The sequence below is a fragment of the Uloborus diversus genome, chromosome 4, assembly GCF_026930045.1.
Source record: "Uloborus diversus isolate 005 chromosome 4, Udiv.v.3.1, whole genome shotgun sequence".
In the NCBI taxonomy this organism is placed as follows: domain Eukaryota; kingdom Metazoa; phylum Arthropoda; class Arachnida; order Araneae; family Uloboridae; genus Uloborus; species Uloborus diversus.
The window spans coordinates 93,342,259-93,364,443 of record NC_072734.1 but is presented as its reverse complement, the minus strand read 5'-3'; the positions used below and the strand labels follow the sequence as shown (position 1 = coordinate 93,364,443).

Sequence of the window (22,185 nt, the reverse complement as noted above, 5' to 3'; positions counted from 1 at the left end):
ATCGCAAATTTTTTCAAACATATTTTTAAAATACTTTAAGCTGATTTCTAGGAATAAAATATATTCCTCACTCATCTAAAAAAATTAAATGCTTGAAAAAAATAGCAGCAACTTTTAAACAAAGCAGCTAATACATTTTTACATTAAAAAAATCTTTAAAAGCTTTCAAAACGAAAAAATAATATTTAAAATTAATAAGCTCATTAAAATAAATATATCATATCAAAAAAAAATCGTTTCTTTTTCCCCTGTTGGATAAAACAGTTTTTTAAATGAGTTAATGCACTTACCAAAATAAATAAAAAGAATAAAATTTCAACTTAAAGAAATAATTTTCATTGTCAAAAAAAAAAAAAAAAATCGTCTGCGCATATCTTTATGTAGAAACATAAATGACTTCGAGTTTATTCGCCGAAAACTGAATACCTAAATTAAAACTTTAGCGTAAAAATAAAAACAAGTCAAATCAACAATAATTAATTCACAGTCAAAACCATAGCTTGGGAATCGGAGTCGGAGTCAATCTCATTTTGGGGTAAAGGAGTCGGAGTCGAATATCTAAGAATCGAAGTCAGTCATTTGTCCTTGTATAAATTTTTGCCAAAGCTACGATATCAGAGTCAAGTCGGGGAGTCGGAGTCCGATTAATTGTCGGGCATAAGAGTCGGAGTCGGAGTCAAGTGCCCCTAAATTCTCGGAGTCGGAGTCAAGTGCCCCTAAATTCTCGGAGTCGAAGTCTGGAGTTTGGCGTCAAGAGCTATTTCCAACAAAATTTGTTTGAAAAAAATCCGCCTTCAAGTACGGAATCTACATTGACTTTCAGTTTCCCCGTAGGCGCTAATGTTAAGGGATTTGAACTGTTTAAAATTGAACGGAAAATTGTTCAAATCAAAAAGATATTTTATATACAAGTTTTTCATCAAAAGCTTTTTCCTACAAAGTTTGTTTGAAGCAAACTCGCCTCACAGTTCGGAATTGCCTTGAATTTCCCCGTAGGCGCTAATGTTAAGTTTTTTTGAACTGTTCAAAATTGAACAAAAAATAGTTCAAATCAAAAAGTGAAATATGGGAATGCGGTGTCCTCGCGCGAGATCTTTCGAACAAAAAAAGGTTTGTTCGAATCGGACTATTCATTCAAAAGTTATTAGGAGGGACAGACAGACCGACAGACATTTTTCCCCACCTCACTACCCTACTTTCCAATTTTTAATTTTTCAATATTTATTTTATTATTTTATTTATTTTTGACTTTTTTTTTTTTGTTTTTTGCGATATTTTTAAGATGCATTAAGCCTTCTTTCATGCTTTTTTCTTCTTTTTCTGACTTTTACTGGGAAAGTAGGCTAAAAACCTACGAAGAATAATCAGGAAATTAAAGTAAAATATGCGGTACAGGATTATTGTGATGGTGTTTTCTTTCCTACTTTCTTTTTTTTTTTTTTTTTTCACGTAGATGAACTCTGAAGACCGGTCAAATTTTTCTGTGGACCGTTTCCGGTTGGCCGGACCACCAGTTGAGAATCGCTGCACTAATGTACTAACGTATATTGTGTCGCAGAACAGCATATAAGAAGCCCACTTATCCGTTCATGCAATCATTTTTCAAAGCCAAAGGGGCAATTTCCGCATAATGATCGCCCTAAACGATGGACCTAAATGGATCAATTCTCAGGTAGCACAAGTAACGTTTAAACGTTTCATAAACATTTTACCATCGCACGCACTGATTGTCTCAACATTGACAACCATTTTCAAACCTTTATGAAATGAATTATGCTACCCGGTTATTCAAAAACATTTAAGAAAACATCATTTCTAGCTTTCAGATTTCTATTTCTGTAAGTGGCGCAACGGTGTTACAAGATTATACGTGCAGCGAAGCTCAAATTACAACCCAGTATCAAATAATAAAATTCGCTCCAGTAGTGCTTCGGAAACTAAATGAGTGAGAATATGGGACTCAAAAATTGTGCGTTTTTTGGACACACGTATTTCGGAGTTACAAAGGATTCATTAATGCAGAAAAGTCTATAACTTCGAGAAGGAAGCGATAGTCAGAACGAAGCCTGCTCTTGTTTTCAGAAATGTGGTGCTTGGTATCTAATTCTACTTAATCCATGATTTTTCAGAATTACTTTTATTTCACAATTTGATAACTTCTTTGTCAAAAGAAATTTCTTTGTCAGAATGATTGAATAATCACAATAAGAATGAGGCTACAGAATTTTTTTCGACGAAGAAAAAAATGCAACGTAACCCCGATTTTACGTTTCACGAATCTACGTTTTTCCCACATTTCTCGTTTTTTTCATCAGGTCCCAGTTTTTCTGTACATTAATAATGTTAATTTCACCAGAATTATAAGTTTGTTAGTTATGAATTTAGAACATTTACGTTTTCCCTGGGAAGTATTAATAAAATATATAAAATAAACAATATGTTTCATTTGTGCTTTTTTTTAAAGATAATCCACGTTGTTGAAAGTCAATCAATGAAATCAGAAATACTACTGCTCCATCCGTAGCCGACCTTATGGACTTTTCGCCCGCCAATGAAGACGAACAAGAAGAAACAGAAGCACAGCTCGTCTCTTCTTTCAATATTACATTAAAAAGCTTACAAGTAGTGAAAGACTATTTTCTCTCTTATAAAGCTCAGGAAAAAAACTTGCACAATATTTCAATCTTGAAAGATGCTACATTTACTTTGAACTCAATGACTAAAAAACAATCCACCATTACGGACAGTTTTTAACCCAAATGCCGGATTCTCTATTAAACGTGTTAAAATGATCTAAAATGGTATGTACAATAATGTTCTTTTCATAAAATATACAGATTATGCGTTTGAAAGAGTCATTTTTGCAACATTTATTTATTTCTTTTTTCTATTTGATTATTGCTTTCTATGTACTTCCTGTATCTTACGTTTTTTTTTATCCAGTCCCTTGAGAAACATAAAACCGGGGTTTCACTGTATACTTCTCAGCAGATATATTTATTTATTTCTGATTGAAATCCATATCGAATGCAGAAAAGAATCACACTACAAATTTTGCTTCATGCTGAAATAATTGTTTTAGGCTAAGAAAGACGTCAAGAAAATAACTAACATTATGGGTTGATGGGTGTTTTGGGCCATCATGTCCCTCCATCCCATCTCAAAGAGTAACTGGTCCGAATATTATTCATTGAAAGGAATTACTAGTGTCCTTTGTTACTGTTGTTTTATAAATAAAGGAATATATTTACTCGTTTAAAAAAATTAAATTTTTGAAATATTTTTAAAGTAAAACTTTACATAGTTTTATCGGTGAAATTTCTCTTCAGAAACTCTTAAGTCATTTTTTTCAAATGAGACAACTGGAAGTTCTTGTGTACTTTCAAATTCTCTATTTACTTCTCCCTTTGCTCTTTTTGAACAAAAAGTGAAAAAATTTGTTTTAAACAATATTGTTTGAACTAGCGGATAAAATATGAATAAAATAGTGAACATTACTCAGTTTAGAGAATTTTTCTTTTCTTTATCAATTAAAAAACCTACTTAAACGCATTTCCTTTCAAGTGATGAACAATTTTGCATTTTCACCTTCCCTCTCTTAAAATCCATAAAAAATTCCAAAATCGCTTCTCAAAAACTTCAAACCCTCCCACAGGATAAAAAGAAGATTCCACCACCAAACGGCATAAAACGAAACAAAGCGCATTTTCTTCGCTTCCCCCCACACCTCAACAGGTGATTCGAGGAGGGAGAGATCACGTGACAAATATCACGTGCCCTTTGACGGGCGGTGCTCCGTTCTGACTGACACTTTTCCCAGCCAATGGTGAAGCGGCACAAGGAGTAGTACCCTCATACATTCATGTCTTCCCTAGGGCGCTGGGTGTATGCATTAGAACCTCTTCCCACTGTATTCGGTACACCCCACGAACAGGACATTACGAAAACATTTCGGCGTCGTTCTGTATAATTCATGGACTCTATGAAGTAACGTCAGCGTCTGATTTGACAAGGCGGTTAACCCTAATCGTTTCCCTCTTGCAGCGCGCGTAGTGCTTCTCGTCACAAGGAGAGATTTGTTCGGTTGGTATGCACGTGTTTTTTTCGCGCCAGAAGAAGTTAAGTTGTTTGTTTTTCCAACTGTCTTATCGCCGATTTGTTTATATGTTTGCAACTGCTAAGCACGTGGGTAAATAAGCACTGCTTGATCAGAGCGATTATGCTACTCAGATAAACAGGCGTATAATAATTTTTGAAGGTAAAAAAACTTGATTTAAATTCAGTGCGAAAAATATATTTACCAGTGAAATTCGCATAATTGGATATCAATTCTTGAATCTCTAAAAATTCATTTCAATAGAGAAGGACTAAATAACAAAAAGTGGAAAAATCTTGTTGAAAATTTATCTGCGATAAAGTTAAGCATTCACCAAACCAGTGAAGAGAAAGAAAACATTCTCTTACCTGATGCCAATTCCTTCTGGAATCAAAGAAGAAAATTTTATTTTCAAAAGGAAATAATTCCAGGGTTGATAAAAGAAAACAATGAAAGACATGACTCATTCGGAAGCAGAAAACTTTTAATTGAACAATCAGTTGTTGTAGGACAACATGCAAGCCCAAAAGTTGATTTCTAGTTCATCTGAAATTTGTAAAAACAAATGTGGTTCGGTGAGAAAATTAAACAAGGTACTTCGATGTTGATGAAGATTTTTACGAATTAGTTGAAGTTAAGGTAAATGAATCTTGCATGATTCATCGTGATTGGTAACGACTACTTGATTAAAGGTGTGAAATATAAAAGAGTTCTGAAGTTCAGTTGAATATTTAATTTAGAAGAGTGATACTGACTATTGACAGTTGCTAATCTTCAAACATAGTACAGGATTTATTGAAAGGCACTAAAAAATTTACAAATATAATACTTTAAGTTTTCATATCTTGGTATTGCTGAATGGGAAGAGACTTACGAACCGTATTTCTCAAGTAACTGGTAATGGTGTCCGTTTGTGCCATTGCTTGATTTCTTACACACTTTCAAATCAACATGCTTGAAGATTGTGTTTGAACAGATGACATTTGTCGAACCTGGATTGCAAAGAGAGTAAATATGCCACCAAGTTCTCAACCTCCAAACATGACTTTTATGATAAACTCAGTACACTCCAATTACAAACTGTGAACCTATTATGTATCCCAATCTGCTGGCCCAGACGTCAGTTTACTCCCCTCTTCTCCGCATGCCCACAGGAGGACTCGTCTCCAGCCCGCTGAGCCCGGCATCCAGCCCGCCGGTCAGCAGTTCAGCCTTCCTGGTGGACAATTTACTGAGGGCAGGCGGGGCCGGCGGACCGTATCTGGCCCGGCCCGTTCCAGTGTCCGCGTGCCCCGAACAGTCATGCACGGCCTGCACCACGTGTTCCGGCTGCTCGCCCATGCCTGTTCTGTCAGTCGGCAAGACCTCGGCAAGTCGGTGTCAGAATGGTGCCGGGGTGCAAGGGGGCTCGAGCCCGGGAACGCCGTACCTGAAGTTCGGGGTCAGTGCTATCCTTGCAGCAGATGCTAAAGAGAAACTGGCAGCGAAAAGCGTCTTGGCAGTGTCGGGTAAGTCTCTCGGCATTTTGGTTTATTTGCAAGTAAACATGTTCAAATTAACAACTAATTAAATAAAAGTTAAATGGAAATAATCTCGTAAAGGGGATTTATCTTTGAGGTTTGAGAAAATAAGCAGTACAAATTTGAATACACACCTTTGTGCTTGAAAAATAAAATTTGAAATAACAACGTTTAAATGCACAAAATTGCAGATTGCTGATACACTTGTTTCGGAGTTACAGGCTTTTGTCGGATATCTTTTCATTAAGCTCACTTATTATGCGTTGAAAAGGGGTTTCAGTAACCCCAAAACAAGTGTATGCAGTAATCTGTAATTTACATTGTTATTTCTTATTTTATTTAATAAGCAGTCCTTAAACCACGGCTGAGGTAGAATTACAGAGTTTGTTGGTAATTTCCGCTCTAATGAGAACACATCTGCCTCCAGGTCGGTTATTGTCTTTTTCCACTGATGAGTCCGTAACGAGGACGAAAATGCAGTCTCTGGATGTCATAACCGGGCTGTCAGTGTCTCTCATGCACATTTGTTGAGTTGATGCAAATATCAATAGTTTTTACACTTAATTGGAAATTATTTTGGTAATTGAATGAATTTATCTTCAAATTAATTTAGTAGGATGGGAATCGTCTTCAGCTAAAAAATTGTAGAATCTTATGAAGTTTATTTAATCATCATTAGTTAAGACTTCAAATTTTGAGCGAATAGGCCTTAGTTTTCTTCCCGTTTTTCACAAACATCTTTTACAAATTTAGTTCTACTGTACCACCTATTAAAAATTACGTCAGTTCAACTAGTTATGGCTAAGGGCGCCCATATAGGGGGCAAGGGGGGGGGGGCTCAAGTCCCTCTTAAAAATGAGAACTTCCTTGCTTTTAATGCTCTTTTCTTTCAAAAAAATGTATAAAAATTTCTTTTCCAGCCATTAAGGAATAAGTTATTAAAAATGTCAAATTTTAATATCTCTAATCTGTACTGAAATCGGTTTCCTTAGGGAAAATATTCTGCTAAACCATGGGTAAAATTTTTGAGCCACCCCCCCCCCTTAAAATTTTGCGTATGGGCGCCCTTGGTTATGACTTTATGAATTCACTTGAAATAATTGCTAATTTTCATAGAAGATTAGAAGTAAGTTTTTTAATAAGCTAACTGTTCACAATTTTCCAAGTTAGTGTTGGAACAAATCAGAAAATTCAAAACAATTTATTAATTATGTTTAAGACATTTACGACATAGTTTGAAGTTTTAAATAAAAATTTACAACCTCATAAAAATAAAAGCATAGTAGTTGTTTAGTTAGGACCCTTAGGAATATGCCCTAAAGTCCCTCACTAAACATATTCCAAATTTTCCTCAACCGTTTTCAAATTTTTTTTTCAACAAACCTATTCCAACTCTGTAGACCTATATCAAATTATTACTTTAGTTGTAATTTTATTCAGTTTAAAAGCGAGTCATTCTTTGCTTCCATGATTACATAAAAATCTGATTTCTCAAACAGGGATTAAAATAATATTTATGTTTTAAATTTTTACCTTATCCATCATAAAACTACTATTTTTCAGATAATTTTTAGGCACTTAATCCGTCTTGAAGTCATTTTCATCAAAGCTAAAATTCAGTAAAAGAATAGTACCAACTGATTCGTGAGTAGCATTAAAATATTTTTCAATGGAGTTATTTTGAAAACTTTTATTTTTCTTTGTTCAGATAATAAAAGATATGTTTTTTTCTTTTCTTGCTTGAATGAAAATTTGACATTAGAAGCGAGAAAAAAGGAAATAGGTATGTTTTAAATACTTACGTTATTTTAAAATTCCTCCTTTCAAGACAGCTTTCATCGAAAGTGAATCGAATAAGTACACTTAAGAAAAACTACTGAAACCACGAAATTTCAAATCGTTTAGCGATTTCGTCATTTATATTCAAGTAAACAAAATATTTAAAAAAAACCTCGCTACATCAGAAAAGTCTTGGGAATTTTTCTATGTATCTAAAAAGAAAATCAAAATATTGTTTGAAACTCTCAGAAATTCATAATTGTTAAAAACTCGCATTTGGAACATGTAAAAATTTTTCTTTGGTATGCGTAATTATTTTTAAAGCTAAAAGACCTTTTATAGCTCTGCTTCACTCGACAATTCAGTAAATGAACAAATTTAACTCAAGACAAACACCAAATTTGCTCGTCGTTTCTTTTTTGGAATTGTAAAGGAAGTCACCACTGCCAATTCATCAGAAAAACATTTTTTGAAATATTTTTTGCAATCTATTTATTCACTTGATTGTGTTAATTCACTATTCCATTTACTCTTATTTCCATGATTACAATTATTTAGTGCTGATGAGTTTTTCTTCTGAACTGAAAAAATAATATTAAAAAAGAATAAACAATTAACGTATCCCACTAATCTATATAGTGGTTTTAAAAAAAATCGAACACTAAACATAAAAAAGCTTTCAAACCTGTCAGTATAGATTTTATTTCTATTGAACTGAATAAATATTGAGGCATGAAAGGACCATTTTAGGAAATCTTCAAAAATTAACTATATTAAATTAATTTTTGAATTGTTGTCGGGTCCATGTTCTTCATAAATTTCATGGAATGAAACTGAATTTAACATATTTGAGGCCTTTGCATGGTATTTTTGGCAACAAATCCTACGTCTGATACCATGGAATTGCCTGGAATTAAATTTATAACTGTGACGATATATTCTTGGTACAGAATAGAATTGCAGAGAGAACCGAATGCACAAAACCGAAAAACTGTAGGCATGAACTCAGGATAAATGGGAACAAAAATGTGTAATATTTGTACATAAAAGAAACAATTTACAATTTATTAAACGTAAATAGGAAAAGAAAAAAAACTACGAAAAAATTGTAGCGCCTGAAATCTTTTGTACGTTTTACCGTTGCATTATTATCCTTTAAAAGTTAAAAATATTTAGCAAAATGATATAGTAATTTTGTACTACTATGTCATTTTACGAAAATTTCGTACTTCAATATTATTTTACTAATCTAGTAATACCAATTTCATACTACTACATCATATTAATAATACAGTTAGTACTAATTTTGTGTTACTACATCAGTCAAATACATTTGCATATATAGATATATTATTTTACAATATGAGCAAAGTTTATTTTTAAAGCAAAACATTAAGCTATTAATTATACATAAAGCATTTAACATAGTAAGTTTCCAATCTTCAAACTCTCCGTATATTTCCACAATCTTTTCTCATAAAGTAATTTCGGAAGGTGTTTAGATTATAACAAGTGATGGCAAACTAAATGTGCTAAAGAAAACTTGAAGTTGTATGCTTCAAAAATAACTCTGCTGATTTAACAAAGCTACATGTTTAATTCTTTTCTAAAACTTTTAAAGGGTTCAGTTACTTGTCAACAAATGTTTTCATTTGTAAGATTGGTGAGAAACAGCTAAGTAAGGGTCATTCCATAGAAATGTCAACCTCAACCTCAGAATTTTTTTTCCACAAAGCCTTAATTGTGACCCATCATTTCATTCAGCATACTTTCTATTACATAAATCCAATAACAGTTTGCAAAAATTTCATTCGGTGGTTTTTTTTTTTCTGGCTCTAAACGTGCGAGGTTGTAGAAAACGCTTAGCATGTGCAAAAAACATGCGTCTACGTTTTCTTGTGTAATGTAAAAATTTTGCATATTTTTAAAAGAACTATGTTTATTCTAAATGAATAGATGTTGGCCCAATAAAATTGACTGTTCTTTTTGCATACATTATAAGATAAGTCTTTTAATTAGTTTGGTTATTTCACTGAAAATATTTACGTTACGTTAGTCACAAAAATGTGCTATTTTCTGCTTAAAAACTAAACCAGATGATTGAACCAAGCAGCACTTTTTATTTTCTTACATCTGTGTCATATCTACTTAAAAAGTGAAAATATTTATTTTAGTATCAGTAGATATAAAATAATTAGTGTGAGTAACGTAACATTTTTAAAATGACTGCTAATATTTAAAACTTATTTAATTTAATGTAAATTTTCATGAACAATTTTGAATATGTTGGCATTCTATATTGATTAAAAATATAAAGGGTGAAAAATACCAGTAATATTACATTGTAGACCTTCTGTTTACTTAGAAAAATACCTTTTTAAAGGTCTTTGTAAAGATATTTCCAATTTAAAGAATTATTTAAAAAGAAAAAAAGGTGAGTAAAGCAAAATGAGTACTCAGCTGAATGTGCATTCAACACAAGAATCTAAGCTTAAGAATTAAGATAATAGAAATACAGTCTTAACAAAGGAGAACGTCTCTATTTTTTAGAAAATACATCCCCACCTATTATTAAAATGAAGTAAGGGCTGCTCGTTGGAAAACATTTGGAGATGTTACATGATACAGTGACAATAAGCGCTGCTGCCATATATTTCAGAAAATGCAAGAATGATCATTTAGAGATTCAAACATTTGCGGTGATATCTGGAATTAAAATGCATTCTGCAAAAACGTTCGAATGTTTTTTTTTTTTTTTTTCAATATTACATTTTAATTCAAAAGGATGCACAACACTATTCGTTCGATGAATCAGTAAACCTTAAAAAATAATATATCATTGAAAAGTACTACGAAGTTTCTTATAACGATAACTAGTATATCAGTAGAATACTAGAATTCAGTGAAACTACTAACTTGCAAAAAGTTAATTTAAAAAAAAAAAGAGATATTTAGGATTTAATTAGCCCAAGAATGATGTTATTCAGTTTGTAAAAGCAGTTTTTTTAATTTGTTTATTTTTTTCGCACATTCAAATTGAGTTAATTGAACTGAATCCTTCCATTCAATTTCTTACACTAATATAGAAAAAAAGTAACGAAAGAACCATAATACAACACAAAGAAGGTTTCTAAAAAGTGTAAAAGTAATATAAGAGCAAGAAATTAAGTATAAAAAGTTTTTTTATATGTATTCATTGCTTGTTATTCGATGGTTACGTTAGTCACACAAAGTTTTTCGGAAAAGTACCATTTAGTGCCAAAAAAAGATTCATCTGTAACAAATCTGTATTACGATTTTAAAAATAGATTGTTTGCCTCTTACAAATATATCGGTCAATTTTAAATGTCTGCGTAACTTTCAGAAAAATTGGTCTCGTAACATAAGCATTGTTTCTTAGGGTTGCAAAAATGTTACGTTAGTCACGATGCTTTTTTTGATGAAAAAACACCTGCCAGCGCTTATTTTGCTTCAAATTCTTAGTAGAAATGAAAAATAGTCACCTTGTACATTTTAAATCTGCATATTAAACCAAAACACATTTATTTTTACTCCCGATGTCAGTAAAAAGAGTTTGAAAATCAGCTGCGAATGTTACGTTAGTCACTATGGAATGATCCGTAATTTCATTGGACGCTTTGTGAGAGGGTGTTTAGTTTGTGTAATAAAAATGTTTTGCATTTAATTATTCCTCCTAATGACCATCTACCACGTCAAAAGTTCAAAAACTTAACCATTAAAGTAAGGAAGTTGGATAATATATTTGCATATGAAAGCAACCAATAATTATTTTTATTCATTTTTAGTTTTCGTTTCCTAGTACGTATTTATTCTTACGGTGGCATTGGTCATTGTCGAAAGAGAGAGAGAGAGAGAGAGATTGTGGCCCTTTCTGTTCTTGAAAAAGTTTTTAGATCTTTCTTTTCTCATGGACCGCTCCTTGTGGAGGTTTGAAAGATAAGGTGCAAAACTTTGAGCAATTGACGAAACTAAGCACTATAATAATTTTTGTTTCTCCAATAATTTCAGTATATGTACTTATTTCCTTAAAACCATCTTTGTTATAACTATTTTTTTTTATTAAACTCTGACTATGGGACAGAAAAAAAAAATCTGAGGAATCTATTTTTAGATACGCAAGTATACCATAGCATAATTCTGATCGAACTGAATGGGTTTTGTTTTCCTATTTAAACAGATTTCGATTATGACAGCCTTGTTTAGTAGAGCTTGTTAAAAGAAGTTAATTTTTAAATTTACTGAGGTATTTTAAATATAGTTTATTAAATACATTGAATTCGATGTAAAGGAAAAAATTGCGCGAGTTAATCCTTCCAAGACGACGTTGTTACTGAAGTAACAATCTACACTCGGCATAATTTTATTTAATTATATACACGTTACACGCTTTATACACAGTTTATATTATTTTCGATTTACAGTAAAATTTAGTGTAGCACTTTTATTGTAACTTAGAGAGTGTCGAATTCAGCAGTAAATTAAATCGTAAAAATGGAAGCACACACAGCATATGATCAGGGCCTGATTACCCAAAAGGCTCGGGAAGCTTGAGCTTCCCCTCAGAATTTTTATGGGACCCGAATATGGCTGCAAAACTGTGCTTAGTAATTCCACTTTCTGCTTTTAACTGCTTAAACTTTTTTTAAAGAGATTGCAAACATTTGAACTTGCTAAACAAAATGTTTGAAAGAATTAAATTATTGAAAGTGAGGACACATTTGAAAAAATGTGGGATTTGATAACTCTGTTATAATGTACTTTTATGATATTGGATTTCCTTTGTGAAGTGTCAAATATGATTCAAAATGTTACTACCCAAATTTGGTGAGAATTCAAGTGCAACATGTATGTAATAAACAAAATTTCTGTTGGTCGGTGAGATAGAATCAACTTAACTCTGAATTCTGCTGGGCCACTTCGCATTAGTCAGTGTTGCATCTATGTGCATGCAATGTTTAGAAAAATTTCCCCAAACAAAAAGGGGGGGGGGGGCAAAATACGGCCGAACTTCCCCTAATTTCAGAGGTTAATCGGGCCCTGCATATGATGGTATCTACATAAGCAAGTCCAAGTTAGAAGTTCTGTTTTTCAAGTCACTGTTACTGTTTACATTTTACTGTTTAAAGTGCTTTGACGGTTTTCAACTTGATTTTGAAGTTTTCATGCTAAACATTTTAAATCTACTGATAATACTGATTTTGTTTTATTGCACTGTTTCTTCCTTGTCCATTTTCTCTTTAGTGAACTTGTATAGATTACGCTCAGATATTTTTTAACTACTATGATGGTTTGAAAAAACTTTTTTGTGAATATTTGAAGAATGATTAGCACAGACATCATTCATTATCATAACTTTAAAAGTTTATTTCTCAGGTTTAGTTTACATATATGAATCAGGATCTACTTATAACCGTTTTTATTTTATTTTATTGAACCATCTTATTCGGGTTACAGATTATTCTTTTACTTATTGATTCTTTTTTTTTTTTTTGAAAGAGTTACATTTAAATTTTTTTTTTTTTTTTTTTTTTTTGAAATAAGGCGATTTATCTGGCTCTTCCAATTCTCTCAGGGTATCTGGTAACTAAAAATACTGCTTTCAGATACAAGCCAAGATAAATTAAAAGCAGATTTCTTTTTTTTTTTTAATCCTTTCGACACATTGAACGACTGTAATCATTCCATTCAAATGCATTTAACTCTATCATTTTTCGTAAAAGAAAATGCAAGTCTTTAAGCAATTGCTTTTTGAAGATATTTTTTAACGCTTATAAGCCTGTTGCATTAAAACATCTAGAGAAGACCGAGCATCAGTGGATTTTTAAAAGAATGCAACATTGTTAAAAACTGTAGCATTCAACACACGACAGTAAAAACACTTTGGTTAATGTTTTTTTTTTTTTTTTTTTTAATTCAACGAACTTAAAAGGTTTTGTGTCAGGTTTTTTCGGAGTTGACATGAAAAAAAAAGTGCCCGTCGGTGAAAGAAGTGTAGTAAAATAAGACCTTCACTAGAAAAGCACTTTGAAAACCTTCGAAAATAGCTTCCAAATCGTAACTTCAGAAGCATTGAATGATGCAATGAACTAAATAAATACCTTTGTGCAGAGAATTAAAAGGAACAGGCCAAAGTTTTATTGCACAAAATTTTTAGATTACTGCATACAAGTGTTTCGAGGTTTCAAAGAACCTCTTTTTCAATGCAAAATACTGAGCTTTTAGATGTAAAGTTTTCATCATCCAAAAACTCACTATTTTGCATTGAAAAAGAGGTTCTTTGAAACCTCGAAAAACATTTCAGTAATCTGTAATATTTTGCGATAAAATTTTAGTTAATTCTTTTCATACAATAAACTGTTGTATGTTGCCTTTTTTTTTTTTTTTTTTTTTTTTGAGTAAAATGAAGAGTAGAAAAGTTATCGTCGTGCCGGAAGAGTGTAGAATGGAACTTCTAGTTCTTGTTTACGTCAAATTAACTGAAAAATTTGAAACGCCCATGGCTCATGACAGTGGCGAATCCAGGATTTTGTTCTGGGGGTGACTGAGGTCATTAAAATTTTATATCTCCTTGACATATCCTAAATTCATTGATGTAAACTAACGCGTTTTTTGAAAAACTATATTTTCATCTTCTGTTTATCTAAGAGTGTTAGTGGCTAATGAAGTTTTCTGAGACACACTTGAAATCATCTAAAATTTAGTATTAAAACGTAAAATTTTAAAATTTAAATGTCAGTGTATGTATAAAAAAAATCATGCATTTTAGACACCAGTGCTAAGCAATTTAAAGGCAAAATTTTCAATTTTTGTTAAGAATGAAAAAAAAAAAAAAATTCGCATAGCATCAGTTGCAGGTGGTGTAAACGAAATGGAAGAAAGAAAAGCTAAGAAATCGTAAACGCTAGAAAGGAAGACAATTTTAAAGAATTGATTTGATAGACATTTTAAAAAAGAGCTTTAAAAAAAAATTAGTTTTGGTCTTAGGCCGGTTGCAGCCTCATTACCGCCCCCCCCCCTGGATTTGCCACTGGCTCATGATTAAGATCATCAAATGAGGCAGTGAGATGAAAAGGAATGAAAGTGTCATGATTAAAAATTTAAAAAAATGAAGGTAACCAGTGCAAGCAGTATAAGAACCTCTCCTCTGTTTTGGGGCTCTGGTAAGGGCAGCTATACAGCATAGTTCAGAAAAAAAAATCAAGTAAAGCCTTAAAGAATCTGAACTTAAGACTTGTTTTACTCAGAACTTTATTAAAAAAGCCCACTTACATCCCTTTGCTTCTCACTGCCTCATATACCCGTGAATGTATCTACAAATGAAAGTTGAAACCGACTTACGGGGGAATTATCATAACGTGGAATTTTGAATGGGGGGGGGAGGGGGAGAGAATTCACATTGCTTAAACTGTTGTTGTTTCTTATGCTTAAACTTTACATTTTTATGGAACACTCGTTGTTCCATTAACGAGATTAAATGATTTCACTTTTTTGTGACTTAACTTATTTATTTGACAGATTATTTTTCATTTTAAGAGAACATTCCTTTTTTAATGACTCATTTCGCCTTAAATTTAAAAACATTTATTTTGACTTACAGGTCATTATTTTTGGCCACGTTTAATAATCAAATAAGTGTTTTGTTTTGATTAATTTGGCGAAAAATTTTGAAAATAGGCCAAGCGTTCCACGTCATGATAACTACCACCGACTTATTTATACCTCTTTCTTTTTCCTTTCTTGTCTTTTATAATTATTCCTACTCTGTAGCTCAATGTTCAAATCTCCTTTATCATACAAAAATGTGGAGCATTTTTGTCGGTGCAGCTCTTGTTGTTTTTTGACTTCCATCTCCTCTGTTTTCCTTAATAGTAGATTTATTACGTAGTGAAGGATAAAAAGTGAAACCATTTTAACTGCTCCTGCAATTAAAATCAAATATCCTCCAGTGAAAAGCATAAAATCTCTTTTAATCTGTAGAATATCCAGGCATCCTTCTCGGTGAATCGTCGAATTATTTCTCACTGTTTTATAAGGAGAATCACCTGATGTGCAATCACTTGGTACAGGCTCTGGCAAACTGCAACAACTGGGAGGTAGAACAAGATCCGATCCATTCTCTCTCATAGATTCCCACCAAGCAGAATTCACCCAATCATAAGGCTCAAGAATACCACAGCAATTCCCCTTCGACTGAAGTTCGATGAATTCATGAAACGAGGAGTGCATTCCATGACTTCTAGAATGGTTCTTAAACTCAGTTAGAATTTCGTCTTGTATCAGTACCTTCGTATTTCCAGAAAAAGTTAAATATATCGCTCCACAGCAGATTTCAATGACCGACGTGATGAAAATAACGCACGTAAACAGGAATAAAAGTTCATGGCAGAGGTGTATAGCTGCCCATATGCCCATAATTCCTACTAGGAAGGTTATCCCCCCTGAACAAATGACTATAAAAGTCAGCACTTCGGGGGGTTTGGAAATGTGAATGAAATATTCTAGTTTGTGATTCGCGAAAAGCCATTCTCCACTGACATACGACGTAAAGCCCAAAATCAAAATGTTTAGACAAATGCCGGCTAAAATTCGAGTTATGAATAAAAGATGTTTCTCTTGGCTATTGTAGCTTCTAACTTTCAAACAAACTTGGTTATTTCCTGCATTAGTGTTACGGGAAGAGCGATGCATTTGATGAAGATGAAACTTGCTACATTAAGAGTATATACAGCAACTTAGCACAAATGAAACTTCCACGAACAATTTTAAAGTTTAAGTCATTTTTTTTAATAAACAATGGAATCAAGATGCAAATGCAGCACGCTGCTCATTAAAAATAGCAATAAATACCTCAGGGCTGAAATTGATCTGAAATTATAAGCTTAACGTGACGAACGTGTTCTGCTGTTAAAATGTATTGAACTAAACTCGCACAGAATATCTGCACTAGTGTCTCGTGTCTCATCTTGTGTATCGGAAAGTCACGATATAAGGCCTTATTATGAGTGGCTCTACTGTATCAAAGTTTGATTTTGTGACGATATGGTTAAGTTTACATGATTGTCTGACGAAACAAAGTTACGGCAACGTGATCGGGGCGAATTTTAAAAACCTTGGCGCCAATAGAGCAACTTCAAAAGTTACGTTAGACTAAAAATTCAGCCAAATAAATAAATCAAGCTTTTTAAAACTGCTAAATTTTATTAAAATTTAAAATAATCTGACAAATAACTAAAATAAAGCATTATATAGCATTAAAAGTTGAATTAATGTGTAATAACTCAATTACAAGTTCTAACACTATTTATCCTCAATCTCAATAAGAGCACGGTAACATGGTTGTTTGGCGAGAATGACGATAAATAACCGAGCTTTTAGTGCAGTTTAGTTTCGTTAGCGGATTATTTTACATTTTAATGGAGCTTTTAATGCTATTTAATGGCATTTATTTGTTAGGTGGTTTATTTTAAATTCTTATAGAATTTTTCAAGGTCTTTGACGGTTAGTTTATTGGTTTGGTGATTTGTTTTACATTTTACTGATACTCTTGGAACCGCTGTGGGGCCAAGGGTTGTGAAAGCTAACCATGACCACGTTGTCCTGCCCACAGTAATTTTAAAAAACTTCGTAAGAGGAACTAAATTTTGAAAAAGGTCGGAAAAATGTCAAAAAAATTGTGACGTCATGAATGACATATTATTTAGTTTTTAGAACTGTAATAGTTTTCAGGATTTCTTGTAACTTCATTTTTACATTGCAGGTTTTCAGTTTTGACACTGATGCCCAACATTTGATTCTATTTAATGAATAGTAATTTGTTTTCTTAAGAGATTCTGTTTGAGAAGGATATTACTTATTAGTATATTCGGGTGCTATTTTCTCATTTACTGGTACGCATTGAATGTTTTTTATTCATTTGACAGAAAATATTTACTCATGCTTTGGACCGATTTTGCTCAAGGTTTTTTTTTTTTTTTTCAAACATTTGCATTTATAAGAACTCATTGGTGCTTATTGGTAGTACATTTTATTTTCAAAGATATTTTTTTATTCGAGCATTTGCGCACAATACTTGACGACACACATTATGAGATGCTGTCGATGAGATCTGCTCATTTGATACCATATTGCCTACACTTTTTCCGCAATCATTTTTAGCATTGGGTATTTTTTTTATTTGTGATAAAGCTGCAGATAAAATTTTTCCCTTTCACACCTCATGCTTTTGATGCTTAAAGAATACATCAGTAAGAAAAAATCAGCTTTTGATGCTAAAGATTGCTTAAAGAATACATCAGTAAGAAAAAAATCAAACGTGTAAGAAAGGGCTTTAAAATTTCATATTGATAAATTGAATTGAAGGCAATAAACAAATGCTGCAAAAATTATTTCTGTATATGTTTGATTTAAAGAGTTTTCAAGCATTAAGCATAAGCAAAGGTTGTATTTTAAAATTTGTTTCTAAAAAAAGTTTACTTTTGCACTCAGCGTAATAAGTAATTTAAATCGCACTTCTTTAAGAAACAAGTGTATTTTAGATTAAATGATAACCTTAACAACTACTACAAGTACACTTTTAAACATGAGAATTTTCATTTATCTAATTTTAAAAATCCTGCAAAATTCCAGAAAAGAACACGCAATTAATATTCAATTATAATACAGAATAATGAATAAATTACTGACGAATTTCTTTCCTGACTTTTTCCCAACTTTTATTGATACCGCTCAGCGCGACAAATTGCTCTGAAACACCTAATCATAAACTTTTAAAAAGCAGAATGACGGAATCTTGTAATTTACTCGTTAAAAGTATTGAGTTTAAAAATAGCTAATGCATATTTTTATGGAATTTATGAACCCTTTTTTCCCCGGTATTAATCACACGCAAGCAATTTGCGGCCATCCGGTGCAAACAAACACTAGTCAAACTCAATACACCTGAGGTGCCAATTTGTTATTTATTAAGGCCTTATAGGAAGAAGCGATTACCGTTTTCTCTGCCCACCCTCACATCGAGTGCCTCCCACCCGCTAAGATTATGTTTTATTCAAGGTAATAATATCCAAGTATTTTCAGTTTGGGAGGCCATTAGTGAGCCGTAATAATCAGGTCGGATCTCGTTACGTTGCCAACGGAAGGAAGAGTAAAAAAAAATTAAATAAATAATAAAATACCCTTTTCTCTTGAAGGGCGAAGCTAATAAATGGATTATTGAAAACTTACCCCAGGAGGAAGTGGTAGGGTAATGTCCTTAAAGGTAACTTTTTATTCTATCATCAACTTATAATATCGCGGGTTATTACGAATTACAAGGTTTAATCTCTTATTAAGTTATCCATTGGCTCGTGTATATGAGGTTGCGGACGGGTTATTGGACTGATTAAATCGAGGCTGCAATTTGATTGGATGGTATATTGCTGCTGGTGTTGTCATTAAAGGAATGGAATGTCTGATTGCTCAAGAAATATTAATATTTAACTGGGTTAATGGATGGGATTCCCTTTTTTGTGGGGAATACAGGCAATCAATTTATTTTCTATATTATAAGGAAAAGATTAATTTTAACAATATTAGAATCCTTGATGTCGACGTATTTCGGAACTGCAATTAGTATGTTTCCCCAATTTAGAATGCCACTGCGTATGATTCGCAGAATTTCAAAGACTAAGTAGACTAATTTCAAAGACAAAAGTAAATCGAATATTAGTAGCATCAAACAGCTGTTTCTAGGACTAGTAGGCAATCTCTATCAATATCACGAAGAAAAAAGATCAGCTGAAATTCACAGCTCTTTTGCTGCTCTTTATGGATTTGAAAACACAAATTGAGCGAACATATTTAGTTTGCATAGTGGTTTAGTAAATTTTAGGTTATTTATTTGATTGCATTAAAATAATTTTTTAAGTAATAATTTTTCTTTTTTATGTTAAAAAAAACCTTTTTTATAACTTTATTAGTTATCATTTTCCCCCATAATCTTTCAGAATTAGATGCATTTCACGTCCTTTTTGTGTGTGTGTACATTGTATATATATATATATATATTTATTTATTTATTTTTTTTAATTTTATTTATTTATTTATTTTTTTATTTATTTATTTATTTTTTTTTTTTTTTTTTTTTGTTGATAAATTCCGTTTTTTTATAATATCTAGTTCTTTTAAGATAACTCGCTTTCAATTTTGCAACAGACAATTCCTCAAAGTCGATTTCGTTAATAAGTTAATTATAATTTCCCGGAGTTTTTTGAAACTCCGAAAAACGTGTCTAAAATTTGTTGCAAATTTGTGCACAAATAACGTTGTTTTTCTTGCTATTACTTTCTAGCACAAATGTAATTGTTCATATTTTTGTATTGCCTTCTCTAGTTCACCCACTACGCTTTTCGGGAAGAAATTATCTAATTTGATAATCACAGTATTAATTTATTAATGGATATAAATCATGATTGAAAAAAAAAATATTATTTCTCTAAAAATGAAAGACTTTATATTTACTGCACCTGCGTGCAGCATGTTAATGTTCACCGAACACCATCAATCAAACTAGTAATTTGTGTCATTTTGAATATTCTTTCAATGATGTTAGTATTCACACTGCAAAAGTAGTTTTACCAGATCTTAGACAAGATATCTGATAAGAATGAATATTGATGATTAGAAAACCTTTTGGTTTGATGTCGTAATATACCATTGAAATAAATAGTCTCTGCTTTCAATCAGGCAAACAAAAATGCATTTTGTATTTTAATGATTAAAGTTACAATTTACTCTTTTACTCTAAACACTGCCTGCAACATACAATTTACTGAACAATGTAATGCTAACTGGCAAAAAATGATATTTTTTTAAGTTTCACTTTTATGGATACATTGTAACACTTTTTATGCATACTATCCACATCACTGTCCATCTAATGGAATCGATAATTTCACTGAAATTAATTGTTTTGGGCATAATATGAAAATCTAACTTAGTTGTACTTGAAATTAATTGTACGTGGGTGATATGCGACACGGAAGAATCCATCTGTAATTTGTGATAATTCAGAAATTTATGAAGATGAAAATCTAAATTAATTGTAGTTGAAGTTAATTGTATTTGTGTAAAATGAAATAAGGAAAAATCCATCTGTAATTTGTGATAACTCAGCATTTTATGAAGATGAAAATCTAAATTCACTGTACTTGAAATTAATTATACTTGGGTAAAAAGAGAGACGGAAGAATCTATCTGTCATTTGTGATAATTCAGCAACTTATCAAGATGAAAATCTAAATTAGTTGTACTTGGTTAAATTGAGACACGGAAGAATTCATCTGTAATTGTAATAATTCAGTAACTCATGAAGATAAAAATCTAAATTAGAAAACCATTCCCAAGTTTTGAGATAGACACGTGTAACGGTCCAACAGCTTATCTCTAAAATCGAAGTATTACGTTTAACCAGAAGTCTCTAAGCAGATGTTTTTTGGCTTCAATGAGCTTGACAGTAAAAATTCAACTATATTACTTGATGATATGCAGTAAATCTAACACTCGTTTCTGGCCAATGAGTTGTTAAATAATTCAACAATATCTTTTTTCCCTCCAGATATAGTGAAGTAAGCAAAATAAGTTGAAGAGTTTGACTTTAGAATGCAATAATTTTTAACTTGACAGCCAAAATGCAATATTAGAAATCACATATTATACATTTGTAAAGCTCTTTGCCACCGAAAATATTAAATTGTGTAAGAGTTGCTTTTTTCCCTTATTATTCTCCTTTTCAAAATTTTAACAGTTATATGGTAAATGATTCCGTGTCCCGTAATAATCTGTTCAAATGCTCCTTCTTTAATGTAACATATTATTTTGGATAGTACAATAGACCTGAGGTCTCAGTGCTCGAACTAGATTCAAGCGCCCCCCTTTTCACTTTATACTTCATACTTCAACATACTATTTTACATTAAAGAACGGAAAATTGAATAACTTTACCACTTTCAAGTTTGCGTATGCGAAAACCTCTTAATTGGGATCTTTATTTTATCATCTTAGATTTTCTCCAAAAAATTACCAATTATTACTTATGTTGTTGAAAGCCCAAATCCAGAATTTTTTGTTCTGAAGTTGAGTTGTTCAGTTTTTATGGGTCCCTAATTGTCAACGCGCGGAAGCAAATATTGAGCGGATTTTTAAGACATGGAAATTGCTATGAGCCACAATTGTTGCTGAGAGCAATTTACCTTCAAAATCTTTTTATGTATGAAGAATAGAAGGTTCAAACTTTAGAAAATGAATGCTAAATTTGTGGCAAGTTGTTGCCGCAAGTTTAATGAAAATCACAAAAAAGTGGCATTTTTGACGGGTTTTTTTTTTTTAGCATTTTTGAGGTCTAAAAACAGATTGCACCTTTCAGTTGCCACGGCAAAAGTACTGTCGCTTGAAAGGTAAGTATATGCACTATAAAAAATGCACAATTAACTAAGGCAAGTTTAATGTGCTTTTAGTTACATTAGGCCGAAATAGGGAAAATGTCACATTTTACTGATATTTAAACTGTCGTAACTACTTGCGCAAACAACATATTGAGCAATTTTGATACCCAGTTGTGCCCTATTATTGATCGTACCAAAACAGTAAATTCCATTGTGGCGAAATGCTTTAAATTTTTTAAAAAAATTAATAACTTGGCCTATTTTTGTTATCATGGCTTTTGGCTTCTTCATGCTATTTGCCTGAATTACTGGTATGTTACTAATATAGTTTGTAATATAAACTGATATT

The 22,185-nt window shown here is 32.0% G+C and overlaps 1 protein-coding gene across 1 annotated transcript in view; it reads left to right on the top strand.

Moving 5' to 3' along the window:
• Positions 1 to 5,189: 5,189 nt before the first annotated feature.
• Positions 5,190 to 22,185, top strand: part of LOC129220711 (homeobox protein DBX1-A-like) — a 131,651-nt gene continuing 114,655 nt past the window's right edge. The window contains exon 1 of the mRNA XM_054855141.1: positions 5,190 to 5,604. Within this exon, the coding sequence (XP_054711116.1) occupies positions 5,190 to 5,604 (415 nt within the window). The remainder of the gene's footprint in view (positions 5,605 to 22,185) is intronic.